The sequence below is a fragment of the Bombyx mandarina genome, chromosome 12 (assembly GCF_030267445.1).
Source record: "Bombyx mandarina strain Sakado chromosome 12, ASM3026744v2".
Classification (NCBI taxonomy): Eukaryota; Metazoa; Arthropoda; class Insecta; order Lepidoptera; family Bombycidae; genus Bombyx; species Bombyx mandarina.
In genome coordinates, this window is record NC_143219.1 from 5,358,508 (window position 1) to 5,382,147 (window position 23,640).

The 23,640-nt window shown below is 37.6% G+C and overlaps 1 protein-coding gene across 7 annotated transcripts in view; it reads right to left on the minus strand.

Annotated features, from left to right (window-relative positions):
• Positions 1–23,640, minus strand: part of LOC114250564 (inaD-like protein) — a 108,708-nt gene that overhangs the window by 66,725 nt on the left and 18,343 nt on the right. For all 7 annotated transcript variants that reach the window (XM_089731845.1, XM_089731846.1, XM_089731847.1 and 4 more), the window contains exon 2: positions 5,571–5,951. In XM_089731845.1, the coding sequence (XP_089587971.1) occupies positions 5,571–5,951 (381 nt within the window). The remainder of the gene's footprint in view (positions 1–5,570; positions 5,952–23,640) is intronic.

A 23,640-nucleotide genomic window follows, 5' to 3' on the forward strand; every position in this document is an offset into this window, starting at 1 on the left:
CCGGACGTCTTATCCGTTCGGCCACGACGAGTTTAAAAATATAAAAAAAATAATAATAAAAAATATAAAATATAAAAATTTCGGCGTTCATTTTTCGCGGCGAAAACAACTAAACTCATTTAATCACTGCACTATTCGCCGCGACTACCGCTCGACTCCGTGGCTTGCGCCATCCTTATTCATGCATTTGTTTTGCTCGCCCGCCACATCGTAAGTCGCCCGCGCGATTCGCTCGGTACATTCCGCCGGTCGCTTCGCCGGTCGCCGGTGCGCGTGGCTTGTTAGGTACATTTCTATGCTCTTATTTTAGTCGCTAGACGCTTCGCCGTTCGCACCGCGCGAATATTCGTATCGGCGAATGTCCCGTGGCCAGGCTGTTAGGGCTTCGGGCATATCGAAGAAAAACAGGACATCGTTTGAATGCTCGTCTAATGGACCTGAGACTGAAGAGATGCCGCGCTTTGTTGAAGCGGTACGCGGGAAAAAAATATCGGGAAATTCTTTTTTCGGATGAAAAAATTTTTACCGTAGAAGAGAGCTACAACAAACGAAATGATAAGGTGTACGCACACAGTAGTGAAGAAGCGAGCAACCGTATTCCGCGTGTCCAACGAGGTCATTTTCCATCCTCGCTCATGGTATGGTTGGGAGTTTCTTATTGGGGCTTAACAGAGGTACATTTTTGTGAAAAAGGTGTAAAAACGAATGCAGTTGTGTATCAAAATACAGCCCTGACGAACCTTGTGGAACCTGTTTCTCATACCATGTTCAATGACAGGCACTGGGTATTCTAACAAGATTCGGCGCCAGCTCATAGAGCGAAGAGCACACAAGACTGGCTGGCGGCGCGTGAAATCGACTTCATCCAGCACGAAGACTGGCCCTCCTCCAGTCCAGATTTGAATCCGTTAGATTACAAGATATGGTAACACTTGGAGGAAAAGGCGTGCTCAAAGCCTCATCCCAATTTGGAGTCACTCAAGACATCCTTGATTAAGGCAGCCGCCGATATTGACATGGACCTCGTTCGTGCTGCGATAGACGACTGGCCGCGCAGATTGAAGGCCTGTATTCAAAATCACGGAGGTCATTTTGAATAAACTTTAGTGTTATAAGAATCTATTTTTTGTTAAGTTCATTTTGGTATATGAATGGTTACATAATGAATAAACTTGTTTCAATTATTTTACATTAAACATGTGACAGAATTTATGACCTGACTAGGTAGATTTACAATATGTTATTTTTGATTATGTCTTTCTTTTCGATCAACTATTGTATCGTTGCGTAAATGTCTTAAAGTTAAAACTGGTTATTATATTAAATAATTTAAGCACGTATGCAGATCTTTGAGAAAAATATTCTTACCTTCGCCTTACATAACTGAAGATACGGAATTCTTCACAAGTAATTCAGTGATACATCAACGTCTTGAGAGACCGATTTGGACGTCACGCCAAATTGGGATTAATAACGGTCTCTAAAAGGGACGTTCCTACATTCTTCTTTTACTCATTAAGTGACAAGATAAATTGGTGTTACAGGAAGATTTTTAGAGCTCAATATTACAATTGAAATATCGAAAGTTGATTAAATTTAATAATGCTTTTGCATTTGGTTTGCTAACAGGGTATCTAACATGATGATTTGTATTTATATACATATTATGGAAGCGATAAATCAGAGCTTCAGTAAAAATCTAATCACATGACGCCTCGATGCTTCAGCCTTTTGATTGAGAACAAGTGTTATATTAATTAGGGCTGCTGTTGCGACGTTTATTTTCGTTTATTCCATTGAATTAGAATTTAGATACAGAGACACAATATCATTTCATGTTTTAGATTCATTAATTATAGGAGTTGTATGTCCTCAAAGTTTTATAATAAAGAGTAAATAAACTTTAATAGTAATAAATAAATAAATAAATATATTAAGTAAATAAATTTTACTGGTAGTAGGACCTCTTGTGAGTCCGCGCGGGTAGGTATCACCACCCTGCCTATTTCTGCCGTGAAGCATTAATGCGTTTCGATTTGAAGGGCGGGGGGGCAGCCGTTGTAACTATATTGAGATCTTAGAACTTATATCTCAAGGTGGATGGCGCATTTACGTTGTAGATGTCTATGGGCTCCAGTAACCACTTAACACCAGGTGGGCTGTGAGCTCGTCCACCCATGTAAAAAAAAAACCAAAAAAAAAAACTTCAATTCAATCGAAATTTAATAACACTTTAGGCTAATTAAGACAATTTCTTTTTGAACAACAGTGTTTGTTATAGTTTATTTAGTCAGAAACCTAACCCCTCGTATAAATCGTCCTTGACCTGGAACTGTTTGTATGAAACGCAGAGAGTATGACGTCATTGGGCATGTCGCGCCGTAAAACGTGGCCAAAACTGTCGCAACCACTGGCTTAAGATTTAGAGCTTTGTTTTTATATTTGTATCGGACTTCGTGCACAAATATATGTACATACATTTTACATGTAAGATTAGTTTATTTATGGTTCGTTATTTTCAACTAGAATTTTAATGTTATTACTTCTATTAGTTTACTTCGGATATGCGTATAGAGTGAACGCGGTGATGCTTGTACGAGAAATGAGATTTAAGTCTTCATTGCACTGATATAACTACTGTCCTACATTTCAGAACGCATGACCGGTCTGCGATAAAATACATGCATTTTTGGTTTCTTATCGCAATTTCGAAGTCAATTTAACTTATTATTAATGTTATAATTTAATTTAATTGTTATTACTTCATTAAAACAGCGGGAACCTTTGCCGTATTAAGATTTAGATTAGAAGGTACTAGTTTTATTACTAGGCGGGTAGCCATCATACAAACGCAAGATATATGTATGACAGATACTTGAATCTCGCTTACGACATTTTCAAGATAAGCTTGCATATATTATAGAAGTTCCGAACAACAACATTCGGAGTAATTCGGACCGACGGTCTACCAAGCAATATCATCCGCTCGGTGGAAGATGTTCCCTTCGTCGTTATGCCGACACTAGTGTCGTGATGCAAATCCGAAGTGATCGGTGGCGTCACGGTGTGGACCACCCTCGATGAGATACCCTGCTGAGAACCGAGGTCGTTAAGGACAGTGCTCCGTGCCCCAGTAGCTTTTTTAACGTTATGGACAATGTAGAGCAATTACGATTTATCTTCATAGACCCCTTCCTCGATCTTTAAGCTAATATTATTTATGAGAGCAGGAACCGGGCAAAATATCTTCTGTGTATCGTGAGTCCCGTCTTCTTCTGGTGGGCTTAGAAAATTCAAGCATGTGCTGCTTTACATCTACGTGTTTTTTTCCGGCGCTAGTGTTCCAGGATATCTCACTGAGTTAGAACCCGCTTGTCGGAGCGGAACGCGATAAACCACCGACCGGGTTGATCATCCACGTTCAGTACGATCGGCGACGACGGTGCGATTTGAACCGCGGACGTCGTCATACTTCCTGGTGCCAGAGAGCTAGAGTGACGGTAGCGTGCAGTGCAGCTTTGACCTCCTAAGATCGCCCCGTCATCAGCGGAAGGAAACTGCCTTCTCACAGGAGCCGGATTTGGACGAACGCCGTCCTCCGACCCCAGGCTCGGCGGTGAATCGCCGAGAGGCAAGAAGAGCTCTCCAGGCCAGAACACCTACTTGCTTATATTTTAACATTTATTTGAAATAAAACGATCCTTGTTTATTCCCCTGCTGGGAACTACTACTATCCTGCTTACTTATGCGTTCCACTATGAAGGATAGAATAATCTTTATTTCACGCAGATTGGCGCAAATTCATTCGATCAATTTTAATTTTGGCACGGTATCGAAATCTTGAAAATGCAAGTAAGCATTACATTTCCAAAGCCTGTCATCTCCTCAATAAAAGGCTTGAGTCTGCAGTAACATTTTCTGAAGAAAAAACGTAACGTTTACGACATAATCGCTTGCTCGTACAAACAATTTCGAGGTGAGCCAAGATGATCGATGGCTCCACACCACGACCATTAGGGTTTTTTATCTCGTTCATTTTGCCTTTATCTGCCACGGTCACGATTGAATCTATTCGAGGAAACTCAAAACCAAGATTTATTTTCTACTATTGAACATATTCTAGGAACGTTAATATTGAGAAAAATAATTTGTAGATCCACAACCGATCACTATGAAGCCGTAAACTTAACTAAGAAAACTTTTTCATTTCAAAGAAATAAAAAAAGGGTGCGTGTACTTATGTACGCGCGTGAGAATTTATACTTAATTTTTATTATATATATATTTTTTTATTTTAATCAATTTAAAAACAATTAAATTAAACAACATCCTCAAACACGCATATTGGACATCCCTTTTTTTGACATCGTATAAATTCGGTAATTCTCGGTACGGTTCGGAAAGTTCACCTGCGGCTATATTCAGACTCGCCTAGTTACGTCGCGTCGGTCGTATTGTAATGAGCGATTTAGTGGGAAACTTCATTCTGTTAATTTTGTGTCACGGTGCGCGCGCATTGTAAAATTTCACTCTCATCAATTTTTCATAACGCGCCTAAAGAAGTATAACTTCAAAATAAATAAATCAGTTAGTTAAATTATCGGGAGAACCGATCATAGTACAAGAATTAATTCTACTGTTTGAGTAAAGCCGTTTTCAAACAGTCGAAGTTCGAAGTGTTTGCTGCCTTCGCCGCAGATAAATTGTTTTCAAAGCCGCTCATTATTTTGCTTCAGAATTACGAATGCTTCGGAACAAAGATTAAAAAAGTGATCTTTTGATGTTCTGTTTTGACCTATCGACGAACAGATCACGTGGCGAAGGATTGAAACTGTTTAATTATTCTATTGACGTCTTAAGAAGGGCGGCGGAATCTGAGACGACAGTAATCACATATCAAGTAGGATGGCTCTTTTGGAATACCAAAACACCTTTTATTTATTTAATGCTGTGATTGACTGCGTTCTTGAAACCGTTTTTACGTATTTCGTTCCTCTCAGAACAGGTAAAAATGTATTTGTTTGACTATCGTGATATGTATAATATAAGATTTATTCATACTCCGTATTTTTTCTTTGTAAATAAATGATTCATGAAACTCTTACGAACATTACGAATACGCTGGGGCTTTGTATACGATTTATAACCGAGATGAATACGGAGAAATAGGCTACAAAGGAAATCCAAATACGCATTTTGAATTAATAACGCAAGGGGAAAATAAATAATGTAAAATTTTAACTAAAAAGGAAATCAACCTCTACAAAAAAAAAGAAGAGAATATCATCAATGTATTGGAAGTGAGTTATGTATGCATTATTAAGAATAACTCAAAAATTACTGTTCAGATCTTTATATAGGTAATTTAAATGAGTACAATTTTTAAATAAAAAATAGTCGTCAAAATCAGTTCAGCTATAAAAAAGTATTGAGGTAAACGCACAAAAAAAGAAATACGAAGTAGTCGAATTGAAAACACTCCTCCCTTTATTGAAATCGGTTCAAAAATCGGACGTGCTTTTTCATGTGTGTCACTTAACGGAGGAAAGTAATACAGGAATACTACTCACCAGATTTGCTGACCCTATATCTTAGTCCACGTCCTCCCTTCGGATGTCCGCGGTTGTACGTCCCGAAATCTCCGTAATTATTGTTGACTCGACTGTAATCTGCTAAATGGCGGTTTCCATCCAGATGGTTGGGCAGAGATCGATTCCAGCCCATAACGTCTCCGACGACGGAACCGCATACCGACGATTCCGTTTGGCTTTTGCTGTCACCATTGCAGAGATCACCGCTGGACCGCGCCCGCCTGCCTTTGAGCCCTTTAGAAGAGTGCTGGCTGATGTTTGAGCCCATGGCGAGGCGGGAACTCACGTGAGACCCTTCACCCTCATCGCGCCTGCGGGTCGATGGTCCGCTATCAGTATCGGTCTTGGAGGTTATTAGATCTGTAAAAAAATAAAAATAAATAATTTTTTTCTATAATACTATTTTTTTTTATTGCGTATATGGATAGACGAGCTCAAGGCCCAGCTGGTCTTAAGTGGTTAAAGGAGCCCATAGAGATCTACAACGTAACTGCCGCCACCCACTTTGAGATATAAGTTCTAAGGACTCAGTATAGTTACAACGGTTGCTTCACCTTTCAAACCGAAACGCATTACTGCTTCACGGCAGAAATAGGTAGGGTGGTGGTACCTGAAGCAATAGTTGCGAAGACCAACATTAAAGAAGGAGAGAGCGATAAACCCGTTAATATTAAATTAATTTACAGACGAGCATACGATCCGTCTGCTTAAAAATCTGCACAGAGTGCGGACTCACAAGAGGTCCTACCACCAGTAAATGCAGCTGTAACAAACAGTATTATTGTACAATATTTTTTTAAATTCACTTAAAATTTAGAATAACGTGAAAAGATATGAGTAAGAATAATAAAATACACAAAATCCCCTAGTTGATTTCCCGATCTTATACGAAAAAGGATAAATTTAATTATTTGTTTTAAGTTGGTCAATATCCTTAGTTTATATCTACTGACTCGTACTTACTTACGTACCCAACTGAGATACGATTATGGTTCAAATACAGATTGTTTCAAACCGGAACATATGACGGCTTCGTGACCGATATAGTCATAATTTTGCGGTCTACCATCGTTTGTTTCGAAACCCGTTGTCTAAGCTCCTCCCTTCGTTTATATATACATAGTTATATGTGCCGCCTTTGTTCAGAACTACAATTTGATCGCTAGTTATTGGAGCAGTACCGTGTTAGTTCGAAAAGTGTTTTTGTTTTTTTTTAAATACGAATGAAAATTCGGTGGTGAAGTTATAACGGAAATGTAAATATCTAAAACACTTCACCGTTAAATCTTTATAAGGATAAAGGGCCCGGAATATTTGAAATTCGATTTTCTTGAAACAATTTCACAACCTAGCTCTAAGACTGGGGAATTGATTTTCGTGAATTAACTTTACAGTGCGTTAAGAAGTAAAAAATACATTTTTTATTTATTTTATGAATGAGGGATCACTGGTGACCCAGAGGCCTTTCCAGTTTCATAAGGACAGGTGGGCGAGCAAAGGCTCAGCCAGGAGGGGTGGGATTTGCTAACAGCTGCCCGAGCGCCTCCGAAGGAGACCTAACAACTCAAGAGCAGCTGCTTCGCGAATGAATCTACTGCAGAATCGGAATCGCGACCCGCTGAGAAGATACGGCGAGAAACAGCGTACTGATGCATGGGTCAGGTTGCACGCCGAACGTCAGAGCTGAAGGCGTCTAGTGCAAGAGATATTGAATCTGATGGATCCGTAAGAACGGGTATAGGGCGTCGACGATGACTGTCTCCGGCGTGATCAGGATTCGGGGAGTAATCAGCGGCGGCTACGATAAGGCAATTATCATGACGCATTGCCTTATAGAAGTAACGTTCCGACGCTGACTTCATGTGTTTGTGGATCGATTCGAGGCTCAGGTCGTCGTGTAGGTCAACATTCCTTACGAACCACGGAGCTCCGACGGCTAACCTGCAAAAACGGTAATGTAGGGATTGGAGGGTGTCTATTTGTTTGCAGGCCGCGTGAGCGAGCACCACACTCGCGTAAGTCATGACGGGTCCTATGCAAGTTTTCTAAAGTGTCACCTTGTTCCTAAGGGACATTTTACTCCCCTTACAGATCATGGGGTAGAGTCGGCCGGGAATAAACGCGGCGCGGTCGTGGACAGATTTTATATGCGGGCGGAATGTCATCGATGCATCCAGGGTGACTTCCAGTTACTCGACTTTCCTGGTCAACGGTATGGGTTGGCCGAAGAGGGTAATCGGGGGTGGCAAAAAATAGAGTTGGCGTATCATCCTTTTCTTAGTAAACATAAAAATAAGTAATATTATCCAGTAGTCACAGCGAACTGAGTAGGTAAATATTAGACAAGGTAGACCGATGATAATGATGGACAAAGTGGACGGAAAGAGACGTGCTGGGCGACGAAAGAAGTCATGGCTCCGGAATATCCAGGAGTGGACCGGTATTGCCTCCGTCGAACAGCTGTTCCGGCTGGCTGCTGACAGAAATTAATACAGGTAGCTAACGGCCAACCTTCAGGATTGAAGAGGCACTGGAAGAAGAAGAAGACCGATGACCTGGTGCAGGAAAAGCAAATTACAGGTAAGATGTTTTCGTATTGACATCATTCTAATAATACCGAAAAAACGCATACAAGTCTCACATATTTCCGCGGTTTCATGTTACGTACGAGTACGTTGAAAAAAATAAATTGTACGTATTGACCATTGTATTCAAAATAGCAGTTAGTAATAAAACAAAAACCTTGAAGAGATTTATGTATGTTAACTTCTAAAAATAATTTTAAAACAAGGAAGTAAATAAAATAAACGCTCAAATTCAAATTAAAAATTTAAATTGCAGAATTCACGCAAAACCAAAAACCCTTGGATTCATTACGTGGTGGATGGTTGTGATTTCCATAAATTATAGTGAAGAATCGTAGTTTTTTTTATTTAAATTTATTCTAAAGAACAAGCAACTTATGTTCTTCTTGATCCTTTGAATATTCATATAAAGTTCGTAGTTTATTCATAAATGTTCTAATACTGGTTTCAGAAAAATTAAATACGCCTTAAAAACGTTTGTCGGTCATATTAGCGAGTGCTTAATGAGAGTGTTGTGAACTGGCCCGTGACGTACTTCCGAAGATTTAATTAATCTTTCAATCCGCTGGTGCGAGTTCATTAACGGCTCAAACCGCAAATGCCACAACCTCGCCTGTGCTTCCACTTATAACCGAGTACATACGCCTGTCAACGTTGAACGCTATTTTGGATCTAAATTTATGTTTAACCCTCTGTTATTAAGCATCTGGATTACCTAACTCTACCTTCTTTTGTTTTTTAATGTATGTTTTAGTCTTTTTGGTGTGAAAGACGATATGGGTAAGAGCGGAGTGAGCGAAGAAATGGTATATGATAGAAGAGTACGGAAGGAGAAAACATGTTGCGCCGACCCCAGGTGACTGGGAGAAGGGCAGGATAATGATGATGATGATGATGATTAGGCTTTTTGTTGTCTTAGAAATGGATTTTTTTTAACTTATTTGCAAACTGCTTGCACGAGCAGGCAGACGTGCATACGGCCCACCTGACGACAAGTGGTTACCGTCGCTCATGGACGTCAGCAATGCCAGGGGCAGAGCCAGGCCGCTGCTTAACGCTTAATACTCTCCAATTCTAATTCTTAGTATCTCCTGATTTGTCTTTACCAGTCTTGTAGATATTCCGGCGCCTTAGTAAGAAGAACGAAGAGAGAAATCGACACAATTAGGTGCATAGTAGTGCGCCACGTAGGACCCCGATGACCTACACGGCAGTCAAAGTGTTAAGAAAAGAATTTAGAGTTTTTATATTGTCTTCATATTGATATGCCAGCATTGAAAACACCTTTGTTAATATTAAACATAAAATGGGGAACGAATCGCTTACATACTTGTAACGCGGAAGATGTTATGCCATTTGCTACACATTTATTTTTACATAAAAACATCTATATATTAATACGTGAAGCAAAAACTTTGTAAATTTCGAACGGAAATTGCGCGGACGGAGGAGTACGAAATTTTCTACACTTATAGAGAAGAAGTGCACAATGCAAATTTTTTTTTTAAATAATGCATAAAAGATACATTAAATCAATAAAGAAAACATTACACACACTACATACCATGTATTTGACGCACACACGCATGCATACTATTTATTGTCAAACTGTTGTTCTTGGCGTCTGTTGTCAAATTGAGAATAGATTAAATATTGTTTGTCTTTGTTAATATTTTTATAGTGTAGTCTTGGCGAAATTTGTGATTGTAGAAGTATAAAATACAATCATAATAATGTACAAACTTACAATTCCAATTAATTATAGTCGAATTTCGACTACTGCGGGACCTCTAGTATTTATGAAATACTGGTGGCTGCTGTAGCTCTGAGGTGTTGATTACTCGAGATGATATCCCTCCATCTTTGTAGCAATAATTAAAAAAAGTGAAATCAAGTCACCAATTTGAAGGATGAGATAGTCGTCACATTATACACTGAGATTTAGACCTCAACAAAGGGGGTGGCGGCATTTCGTCGTGTTATCTTCTAGTAACCATGGAACTCCGGAAAGGCTACATACGAGCTACCTGTCTTGGTGAAATTAGAAAGGCCTTCAGGCCACCAGTAATCTTTCCTTCCCTAAAATAAATAAATAAATATGTATGTAGTTCATCGATCCAGTGGAAGAAAATACACATACAATATGTGTACTGGTATGCTAGCGGGCCCAGCAGGTATTATCGAGCCCTTCAAATAAAAATAAAAACGTAGAACCCGACTGCAGCACCACTCACCGGAACCAAATGTAAATCTAAATCATCCAAAGACTAACTTAATCACAAAAAAAAACTCATATTACATAAAAATGAGGTACAAAAATAACATGTTATTTCGGGTCCTACCAATCTACTATTAGTGCTTTTAGTTACTAGAATTATCGGTCACCGTTCTTGTTGAACCCGTCGCCGCGTCGCTTGCGATGAAGGGTTCGGCGAGTAAATTAATTGACAGACACAACCTACTGAGTTTCTCGCCGGATCTTCTCGTTTCCGATACAGTGGTAGATTCTGTGAACTGTGAAGCACTACTCTTGCTAGTGTTAGCAAAGTCCACAGATTAGAGCCCCGTGAGCTCACCTACTCGCTCGGAGAATCTAGCATTCGAAGTCACTAGAATAGGTACTAAAAAAAAATAGCCCTATTTTTGGCATCAGCCATGTTGATTAGAGGCCGTGACAAACTTACAGTTAAAAAATACCTTTAACAATCATAGTTAATGACAATGCATAATGCCCTTGTTACCGCAGCCTGCGTGTTGTGGGCCCACGTCGCAAAACAATGTTAACATAATGCAACAAAAACGCATACAATAGAACTTCCGCTACACAGCGTCTATCTTTCTCTGTTCAAGAGCAACACAAATAGGGCAGGTACCACATAAACGTATTGTTGTATCGGGAACAAAAAATGTACGAGCGTGTAACTTGTATTTTTTGTAGACGAATAGTAAGAATTGTGTGATTTTTAAACGCTTCAACCGTATCTCTTGGATTTTTTAAAATTTTTTTATTGAAAGAATACTGGTAGCCCGGAGGTATTTCCAGTTTCACCAGGACAGGGGATGCTTTCGTTGAATTGGTTAGCTTTTGATAGTATGTGGATTTAAATGAACGGATTCACAACACTGACTGTTGCATGTGTGATGTCGGCCGAGAATAGTACCGCTCCCTTTCTTCTGATGGGTCTCGTAAAACGTCATTATGTGATTCACCGGAGAATGGGCAGGAACTCTAAGCGCACTGCGATCGTCTGGTATTTACTGTTTACAGGAATTATTGTAAGCCCACACGAATAGACATTAATGTCTTGCCTATGCCTTCCATTTTTAAGGGTGGGACAATCGTCTTAAGACAGACGCCGGTATTGACATCAATGCCTATGTTAAAATAAATATCGCGCATTTTCTGCAGCTTTTTTCCCCCTACCTATTCGCTGTTAACCTAAGGGGCTATTCCAGCTACGCCCGGATGGGTAGGGGAGCTCACGGGCTCAACTTGAGGGAATTTGCTAACACTAGCCCTAGCAAGAGCAGTGCTTCGCAGAGTCTCCTTTCACCGTCCTCGTCGAACGAGGGGCTCGACGAGTGAATGAACCCATAGACACAGCCCACTGAGTTTCTTGCCGGATCTTCTCAGTGGGTCGCGTTTCCGATCCGGTGGTAGATTCTGCGAAGCACTGCTCTTGCTAGGGTCAGTGTTAGCAACACTCCGGTTTGCGCCCCGTGAGCTCACCTACACACGTTAGGGTGAAGCTGAAATAGCCTCTCAAGGCTATCAGCACAGGTAGGAAGAAAAAAGCAGAGTCTACCACCAGATCGGAATCGCGACCCGCTAAGAAGATCCGGCGAGAAACTCAGTGGGCTGTTTCTATGGGTTAGTCTCGAAGTCTTCATCGTAATTGACGAGTTCGGCGAGGATGGTGAACGGTGCTTGAGAGTTTCTGCAGCATAAATATTTTGTACACGCTTTGGTAGTTGATTGCATCTCGGATTGATTACCTTCAGGTTACACAGAAGTTTCTGTGAATATGACATACCTCGGTAACTTAGAATATGGGCTGCGGTAATCACTTAACACCCGGTAGCCCATGGTCTCGTTCACACATCTACACAATAAATAAAACTCTTCGCAAGAATAACTCGTGTATTATGTTTCTCGTTATTTCCAATATCGTATAGTATCTCCATGTATTTATTCATCATTATAAATATTTAAAATTTTGATTGGTTTTAAAATATGAGAAACATGATTCGATTATTTAAATCAAATTATTACTTAAATTAATTGCTGTAAAAATATCGGCATAGTCGGTAGAGAGAGACCCCAGGAAGAATACAATTATTATTATACACCAATCGTATAAAAATAAGTTTTGATGGTTCTGTTGTCGAGATTGAGTCGTCAGCGATCGTCTTTTAATTTAACTTTAACTTGATTTTAATAATATTAGTGTAATAATACCGAAATTTGACTATAACCACTGAGACCTCAAGACCTTTATTAATTTAATGTTTTGCATTTTCTGTTTTGTTTGTTACTGGTATATATTGAAAATTTCGAAAACATTTCTGAGTATTATTAAATAAATTATTGATAAAATAAAAGCTAAATAAAATAAAAATAAATATCTAACAAAGAAATCCGATTTGATTGACTTCTTTGGCAGTTAGCCTACCATTTCCTCCTGTTTTTTTACGTAATTTTGTATATAGATTACAAAGTACACAATACCAAACCAGCAATGGCAATTGAATTTAATTTACTTATTATGAAAATAAACACAAAACGTGTTTTTAATTAGTATATAAAGAATACTGTAGTAGAATAAGTATTATTAAAATACTTAATAAATTGGTCAACGGAAATTCAACTTACACAGAATAAAAACAGAAAAAACAATTTATGTATTTTCTTCGATTTATTTTAATTACTACCAGCTTCGATAGAATGTTGTCGATGTTATATTTTATTCGGGGTCCTCTATTGTTTCAGTTTAGTGAACAAGGATCGTGTAATTGAGTAATGATGCGTAACAATGACCTTTTTGTCTCAGTAATGCAACTGTCCTTGCTATTGTTCTTAAGGACCGTTTGTTTTCTATTTATGTGCTTATCGATACCTTTTGTATTTTATTTTGATTTCACTGTACGCCCTCGATAATGCGACCGTACTCAAATGGACGATGTATCTTTGAAGTGGCGTTGCGTTTACCATATTAAAAAGTCGTGCTAATTAATACTCATTTTATAATTTTAGCCTAAATTTTATTAAAGCAATTGAGAACCCTCTTGTTGTGGCCGCTGGGAATTACAGACCCGATCCTGTAGACCGAATGGTAAATAGTCGACGTCGCCCAAAACACGTCATTACCGATCCTCCCGATCCATCAACAGTGCTTTTAGGTACCACAAGCACCGGTCACCGTCCTCGCCGAGCCCGTCGCTTGCGACGAAGGGCTCCACGAGCGACTTAACGCATAGACGCAGCCCACTGAGTTTCTCGCCGGATCTTCTCAGTGGGTCGCGTTTCCGATTCGGTGGTAGATTCTGCGAAGCACTGCTTTTGCTAGGGCCAGTGTTAGTAACATAGCCGGTTTGAGCCCCGTGAGCTCACCTACCACATCAAGGAGAAGCTGATATAGCCTCTCCAGGCTATCAGCATATGTAGGAAAAAAATAATTAAAGCAAGGTAAATTGACCGCATTCTCTTCGTTGGCGGGAATTAGCTTAAATCCTTTTGTGTTAGTACAATACAACAACTCAGTACTATGGATATCAGTGCATAACTCGTAAGTCATATCTAAAATAAAGGCCGTATTGCATGAAAATGTATCCTTTAACTATTATAATTTTAATGAACATAAATAAAATATATCATAATTAAATAACATAAATATTTTTTTTATTTAAAACAATAAAATTTGATGCAAAACTGGCCTATACCTAGTTCCACCCATAGATAACAGATGCCTTTGTAAACATAATTTTTGCGCATATTGTTTCTGCTTACGAAGCAGTGTAAACGTAAAGTCAAATCTCATTATCTCCATGCTAACTATGGTAAGCTTAGGTCGCTATTGCGCGGACGGCCACATATAGCCCAGGCAGAGGAAGTTGCCCTGAGGCCCGATCCACACCCCCGTAACGCGACGTCTCGACAGGAACGACATGTTAGTAAGCTCCAGGACAACCACGATCAAACAATTCCTCATATAACTCTCCATAGAAGCTAAGGTGCACAGCATAGAACCGAAGACACAAATGATTCAAATTTGGCCATTGGTGATCTTATAAATTTGAGTGTTGTTGATCAAATTAATTATGCTAACAAAAGCTTATTGAGAAAATTAAATTCGATACATGTTATATTTATAAATTTTATGTTGACGAATTGGGACATTTTACAGTTCAGTGTTGAAATTTCACATTCAACTTTAGCGTTAAACTAGCGACCCGCCCTCGCTTCGCTTCGGAAACATTAAAATACACATGAAACAAAAAAAAAAAAAATTTTTTTTAAAAAAAGTAGCCTATGTTCATCAGGGACAATGTCGGCTTCTAATGGAAAAAGAATTTTTCAAATCGGTCCAGTAGTTTCGGAGCCTATTCGAAACAAACAAACAAACAAATCTTTCCTCTTTATAATATTAATATTATATTATATATATTATAGTATAGAAGAGATTCAATCGAGTATTAAAGCATGCATTTTTATTTTATAAATTGCACAAGTCGCCTTCAGTTAGTGAAACAATGCCCGGAAATACCAATAAATCACAAATAACGTTGCGAGGGTTTGCAAAAGGAAATATCTCACTTTGTGATTCTGCAGACAAATTAAATGTAGCGAGACGAATCGAGCAATTCTTATCGATTATATCCCTCGGCGATGGCGATATTTCGGTAATGGAACTAATTTTACAGAAATTTAGATTTGTTAAATTTTATTTAAGACATCCGATAGTGGTTATCCGGGAAAGGTTAATTTTATTTAAATTTTCTATTAGTTACGATTTGTCATTCTATTCAATAAATGATACGCCAGTCCATGAATTTTTATTTGAATCTGTTGTTACATAATTATATATGGCCTAGAATATATTGTATCCATACACATCCATCTGGATTTGGATTGTATATACTAGCTAAGATGAGCACATGAACCGAGAACATACTTGATGCTTGTTTGAATCCATGGTCACCATAATGTGAATAATATAATTGATGTTTCAAACGCATAGCCACTACAGCAGTCCTGTATTTCGTATGTGCACATAATTCATAAGTTAAAATGTAATTTTACAGCAAAAATCGGTCACGTTTCTCTTCGAAGGATAAGAAGTGATATAAATATTTATTTAAACGATTTATAAACTCCAATACAATACAATAGTAAGTTGATGGTTAGTACGCAAGAAACCTTTCCTATAGTACTCGTAGCTGCTTCTTGTTTCCGTAATTTGCCTCTAATTGCCATAATTTAATTATTGAAGCATTACGGCCAGCAGAGACTAGTCTAAACTAAGACGTAACAAGCTATACTTTTTGTCTCGACATTAAATCCGATAAACAGTCACTGCTGCAGCCACGTCTTTACTTGCAAACTATGCCTTGAAAAGAGTGATTTTTCTAAGACATCACACAAAGTTTCACTTCTTTTTTTTATGATTGAAAGATTACTGGTGGCCCGCAGGCCTTTCCAGTTTCACCAGGACAGGTGGGCGAGTAAAGGCTCAGCCAGGAGGGGTGGGATTTGCTAACAACTGCCCGAGCGCCTCCGAAAGAGACGTAACAACTCAAGAGCAATTGCTTCGCGAATGAATGTACTTCCGGATCGGAATCGCGACCCGCTGAGAAGATCCGGCGAGAAACTCAGCGGGCTGATGCATGGGTTACAGTTTCACTTCTAGATAATATATGTGTATGTATAACGAAATAATATTAGATGTGTTTAACGGTTACCAATGAAAAAAATTATTTAATGGAAATAAAAAAAAAAGTCTTGTCATACATCTTAGTTGTTTTGTTTAAATTTATTGTCACATAATAATTGAAAATTGAAGGAAAACGATTGTCGCTTTAAAATGTTATTTCCATTTCGAAATCTTATGGATATTTTCACAATTACCTAAAGTTTTGTCCTTTCGAGGCGTAATAATTAAAGTTTTTCAAATTAAAAGCTCAGACGGCCCCTCAATTTTATAGCGGGAAGGGTTAAAAGCCTTTTATACCATTGGAACAGTCTTATCCGAGACCTCTCGTTTAATGGATATCGTAAAATAAATCCGGAACGAACGTAAATGAAAATAAATGAATTTCTAGTGATGGACTGTTTCAATGTTCGCAGATTATATTCCTAATAATCCAGATTTGAAGCGGATCCAGATGGGAGTCGGTAATTACTTCAGACCGTTTTTTTCTTTTTGCTTTTTCATTCTTAAACACTTCTTTCGAAAGAAGCCAAGTAAAAAGTTTTTCTGTACTTTTTTTGGTTGAAAAAAATGTTGTTGCTTTACGCTTTTTAACATTCTTGGCTCGTTCTTTGTGTTTACATTTTGAATTTTAAAAATATTTCTAAACATTGTTTTTTTTTTCAAAACTTCGCGATCTATTTTGGAGATGGTTACCTAGCTTTGTTTCAGTAAATACTCTCCACAAATAACATGATACAGTTTTTCTCTGCTTCGCAATTTAATCGATCGCATCATTGGTATATCGAGCGGAATTACAACCGAAATGGGGCGGACGAAATTCGGATATCGGAAAAGAAATTTGCTTGAGAACGTATACAGCTTCATTACATTTTGCGGATACATACCCACGTGGAAATAAATAAAGCTGTAAAATCAGTTAAATTTTGCTTGTAATATTTTTTGTTACGTACTAGCTGACCCGGCAGACTTCGTAGTGCCCCAATCGATAAATAAAAAACCTAAAATTTTGTATAAAATAAACTTAAAACAAACAAAAGGAATCCGCCCGACGGGGGGGACACATCACAGGAAAAACAAAATTGTTATTTTTATTTAATTCCGAGCATTTTCATATTTATCTACCTTTTAAGCCTTCTCTGGACTTCCACAAATAATTCAAGATCAAAATCCGCCAAACCGTTCTCGAGTTTTAGCGAGACTAACGAACAACAATTCATTTTCATATATAGAGATTAGAGAATAGCCGAAAAGATTGGTATCCAAACACATATGTTTTCAGTATGTTTTATCATTGAATATTAAATAATGCGTTAGAAATAAGTATAAAAATAATACTATGAGAAGTGCTTTTTTTTTCTTGACGTAATCATGACATTCCCTCTTGTTTCAAATCAGTGTTTCGTTAACAACTTTCTTGTTTGTATATTAGAGATACAACTTCTTTGTTTTAGATAATCTCTCTGTTTAGACACACTGCTAGAATCTCGTTAGCCATTTAATAAGACAACGTATCGTATTTCTGAGCATTTCTGTTTTGTTTTAAAGTTTAGAGGTGGTCTACAATATAAATAATATCACTAGGGTTCTTCTTAGTACAATTTACGTAGCAATAGCGGGAGATAATGAATGTGAAAATCGGGGTAAGAACATTACATAATACCTACATGTGTATATATTTCAATGTACATAAGGATTTATACCAGCATCCGGAAGCCATAGTACAAGGAATACTAGTTTAGTTCCAGGTGAGCATAGGTGACTTTCCCCGTTGATTATTATTATTATTTATTAATTTTCGCTACTTCCAATGTTTCATTTTTTTTATTCACACAGGCGGTGGTATTATAAGCCTGACACAATAAATCGTATTAACAGTTTCCACGTGCATGGATAGTTTGATTAAAACTTTAATGAGAAACAGTCTAAATTTTAATAATCTAAATGAAAAACGTTTGTTTACGATATTTTATTGCATGATTTAATTTATAAAGGTGCAGTTAATTCGTTTAATACAACTATTATTGTTAACTAAGCATTAGTTTTAAGTAATCATCGACAGGATAAATGTATTTAGATAGTGCCACGGATTGGTAGTATTGTCTCGATTATTTCAGCGACGACAAATCTTTGGCCGGAATGCTCACCCTGCTAGGGCCGCATATAGGTTATTTCAATGAGACCTCGACCTAATATATATCCCTACTTGGGCAACGTTATTCAAGATGTGGTTATTTATAGCTTTCTATAGCTTCCAATAAACAGGACCAACGTAACATCGTTGTCATTACTCACCTGCAAACAAAAAAAATGTCATTGCCCTTTTTAGTTATCTACTATCCACCGATAATTAAGTAAATCAATGATAAAATCACAAGTGCATCCACTTGTAATATCTTCCGGCGACGATATAGCGTTCTGTTTGCGATACTAATGCAATTATCGTGTTTCCTCGTTTTCTGTTTGATCACAAACAATCCCTCCGATATCTCATTTACGGTATTGATAATAATTTTCTAGATAACGTTTGATTGTTTTATTTATTCTACTCTGTTACTTCATACAGGTTTTTGTTGAAATTTGTATCTCTATTCTCTGTCAGAGTTTTGTTAATCATCAGGAATCTGTCTTGAGTATTGCCTATATTGATTTTTGTGAGGGTCGATGTTCTTCACTTTAGAAATAAGTAATTTTATATTACTTTTGTAAAAATATACATGAACGATGGTTGGATGTGGTAAAGGAGGATATGGAGGAGAATAATATCAGCCAAACGAATGCCGAAAGTTTAAGTAGGAAAGCGAACCCTGGCACTAGACTGGGAAAACTATAGTAAGAAAAAGAACATCCAATAATGAACGAAACATTGGCTTCAGGTTCATTTATTTATCAATTTGCGATGATAGTCGAGAATAGAGTGAAGCCAACTTACTCCCATACTATTAGCATCGTTTTTCGATAACAGCATCAATTACCTAAGTATTCCTATCATCGTCGTGTTTCTTATTTTTTTATTTAATAACAGGATAGTTTATTAAAAAGGCTCTAATCTCTTTAGCAAAACAAATTAAGTAACGAATCGCCAATGAATACGGATTTCTTTTATCCTACTATGTATAGTAAGAGTGCTATGTATTTCAGTTCATTCACACACCCGATAAATTATTTTTTTTTGGACATAAATCAGCCTCATAGTCAGGCAATTATTAATGAAAATGTTTGAAACGTTGCGGAAGTATCATTCACAGCGACATTTAATTGTAAATTTGTTAAACGAATTCAGTAAAATCAAATGGCTCAATCGGTTTATTGCCTACGTATTCCGAAGGTGAATTCAAAAGAAGCTTTTAACTTTTCGTCCAATGAATATTCAGGATCCTCGAGACGCTTGTCTGAAGCTTAATGAACGGTAAGTACATTTTATTGTTCTGATACTGAATAAACGTTTAATGTTTTATCCAGGTCAAAGTTTCACGTAGCTCGACGAAATGAAGATCACGCCTAAGAAAGATACTCGATGTTTTAGCTAAGCATTGATTGAAAAAAAACTTATAACATATAAAATTAAATAAATAATTATCTTCTATACTAAAACACTCATGTTTAAAAACTATTTTTCTATTATTTAAGTGTTTATTATTGGAACGAAGTTCCTTATGGTACGATGCGGAGGGGTACCCTAACCGGAAAAAAACGTCCGTAACGTAAGATTTTTATTAGTATTAGTGTACGACTTAACTTTGTAATAACGTACAAAAAAAAATTTTTTTTATCATTCATTGACCACGATCTCAGAGCGTTCGTTTGCGCAATACACTAACTCTTATGCAAACAACCGTGAATGAAGTGTACTACAATAAGTTCGCCCATTACCAAATGACCGTGGGTTGTTGCGAAACCTCCAGTTTTATTTTCTTTATACCTAGAATAGAACTTAAAATTAATATTTTTATAATAAGGAACTTCGTTCTTATCCGGTGTCCCACGACACCACACATCTTTTTTTTATTATACTTTTAAGGACGCTGTTTATGACGAGGCAATAGCGACAGTATAACTATTTAAAAAGCACATATAAAAGGCTACCAAGATTTTTAAACACCAATATCAATAGGTATTTGATTATAGCTTGGTGGTTCGTACCGGGTAGTACCAGTTAAGGGGTGCCAACCAGGCGCTAGTACGATAATCGGGCAATAAGCCGTAGCTAGAATATATACAGCCTCAATTTTGCTCACTTTACATGCACTGTAAATTTTATTCGAGCGATCGTGCAAGTCAAGCCATGAATTTGAATCCAAATTTAATCGGTATCTATAAAGCTATCGTGAACGCGTATTACACATGGCGCTAGGTTTTATGCACGAATGAATGAAATTGACATTTTATCGTGATTAATGACATTTATTTGGGTGTTATGGTAAGCACGTCAAATTATATCTGTTACCATTTGATTTAGGTTCTTAATATTTTGGGATTTTACTATCCTAACCCCATTTTTTGTACGAGGGAGAGAGAACGTTCTCTATCTGTTCTTTACATCTTCCTCATCTATGGATTGTAATACTATCCTCATCATCATCATTGTCGGTTACTCTTGGCAGAGCAGCCGTAGTCATGTGGAATCATTGTTTATTAAAGCCTTGCCAGCTGTTCTCCATAGTTCGCGAACTGAGGCCTGGCGCACGCACTCGTTAGTACTAGTACATATAACATAACGTACTATCTTAAAAAGTCCAATCTGGGTGGAAAGTATGTTTTTTTTATTACGAAAACTCAAATTAATTTTGAGGTAAAAATGTAATCAGTCACTTAACTGGGCATTTGGAACCTTAGAACCCAAGAGCGACATGATTAGTTGTTGTATATGGCTCAAATTAATTTTCATTCAGTAGTAAGTAATCAGTGACTTAACTGGGCTCCTGGAATCTCCATGACTACTTAATTCGTTGTTGTAGATGGATTCTAATTAACAAGACTCTCCTTTTAACCTTTTTGTGATCTAACTTATGGTATGGTTTACTTGGTAGGTGTTTCAATAAATTAATGTATAGATTGTCCAATTATTCCAATGTCTGAACTGTACCTATTGAAAAAATCCCGTAGTTGTCAAGCGTGCCGGGTCGCTCTAACCTATTTTAGCTAATCCCCAGAGAGCTCAGCCGTATATTTTTTATCGACATATTTCGATAAGGATAGATGTTGTTCTTAAGTTGGGTTTCAGACGTAGAGAAGGGATCAGAAGGGAAGATCCAGGGTTGCATATAACATACTTTTTTATATGAAAAAAATATTGCTAACATGAAGTCCTAATACCATTGCAAATAGCTGTTGCAACTCATAAACCGTAACAATATGTTTTTACGGCTAGTTATTAAGCTCTTGTTGAAGCGCCTGATTACTTCTCAAGTCGCAAGTAGTATTTAGTGTAAGCTTAAAACTTTAGTTTTAATACACAGCATAGTCACTTTTACTTGGCAGTCGTTGATCAAGAGGTTCATTTAAGTTTAATCATTATTTATTTATTATGGATTAGTAGTATGTGTTGATTAATAATGTGCATTAATGTATTGTATTTCTATAATATTATGTAGAACATTAGTAATTGTCATTTAGTGATGTCTATGGCTTCGTAATAGCATGGAAGTCTTAATTTTATTGTATATCGCTGTTTTAATTCCTTAAATCGTGTGATTGCTTTATGGCAGAAATAGGCAAGGTGGTCCCATAAACACAGCCCACTGATTTTCGCGCCGGATCATCTCGGTGGGTCGCGATTCGGATGCGGTGGTAGATTATGTGAAGCACTGTTCTTGCTAGGGCTAGTGTTAACAAATTTTATTAGGTTGATCCCGTTAGCTCATCTACCCGTCCGGGCGTAAGTGAAATAGATCCCTAGACTACCAGCGAATAAGTGGGAAAAAAATAGGCAGGATGGTGATACCTATCCAGTACGCTATACTATAAGTTACGCACAAAGGTTTTTTTTCCATGTAAGTACGTATTTTCTAAGTAAAGTACGGTATTTAAATACAAGACCAAGATAACCAACCCAACCCAACTCGAGGTGGGTGGCGCATTTACGTTGTAGATGTCTATGGGCTCCAGTAACCACTTAACACCAGGTGGGCTGTGAGCTCGTCCATCCATCTAAGCAATAAAAAAAAAGGCTAACACGTATTGTAGTATCAAGAATTAATACTGATTCATTGGCTTGATACACAGACGCAGTAAGCACCATGCTTGATTGAAATGGTTACCGCCCCGTTCATCGGTTTCGTTCATTTATTTATGTTAGTGGAAAAAGAAGTTATGTTTCAACTAGCCCTGATTTTCTTGGCACTCACCTTTGTCTAAGTATTATCGGGTTCTGTCAGCCCTAGTAGTGTCGCGTGTTAGGTATTTATAGCGAGCCGACAGCGCCGGAATGCGCAGCGCCCACCTACAAGCGGCAATAATAACGCCACTCTCAAGTTCATTACTCACTCTCGACTCTTGGAGTACCATAGGCCATACTTAAATTTCTATCCTGCTCACGCTCGCTAGCAGCGCTATAAGTCAGAGAAAGCAGACGAACAACTTCATTCAAAGTGGAGCTGTAGATTGCATTCTAAGTCGGTGCAGTGTTCCGCGATCCGCACCGCCGAGACGAAAAATTCTAATCTCGGCCCGCGCTTATGAGAATCGGTACGTGTGAACTAGGAAATAAGGTTTGTTTTATATTCGTACCACTTTAGTGTTGGAGAGTTTGCCAGAAGGATTATACTTGAATGCCTCACTTTTTTGCTCTCAAAGCTCGTGATGAATTCTTTTTTAACAGAAAATGAGCTTAAAATAACAATTTCTGAAGTAAGTTGTGGAGTAATGGATGTTTAATCAGAAGACGAGTATTAAAATAAAAAGTAGCCAATAGTAAGCTATCATACATTAAGCTTTTAATCTCAGTGCTAAATAATATTTATTAACAAACATTCATTGCATTACAAACTGAGCACTCAGAAATAGGGTTGAAGAAATCTTATTGCGTAGTTGTTGTCGATTTTAAACCTACAATTCGTTTCGTATGTGCTTACACAAAACAGCAGCTTCTTTTCGATACGGAGCCTCATTATTTTCCATCTTTGCTTCGACTTAACAATACACTCTAGGCACGCACTTAGTTATAATACCCATACCTATAGAATCTCTTCCCCCAAATCTTGAGCTTGTTATTTCAAATTTTAGTGGATATCCTTTGTTGAGTCGTTCTCTTGAAGCTAAAATTAGTATTTCACGAAACACACCTATTTGCATGTCAGCGGGACCAACGAATAAATACTAACTAACATTTTTTATGCTTCTCGGTGTGGTGTTTAAGTGTTGATGTTATTTTCTTTCTTTTTTTAAGAGTACTCAATATAGAAGTAATTTAAATGTTAAATTAATTTGTTTCATATATTTTTTCGAAAGTGGTAGTAGTAGTATTAAGTATTTGAGTATTTGTAGACCTCCTCACAGCTACTTAAATTAAAATGACTAAACGTGGTGGTCACTGGT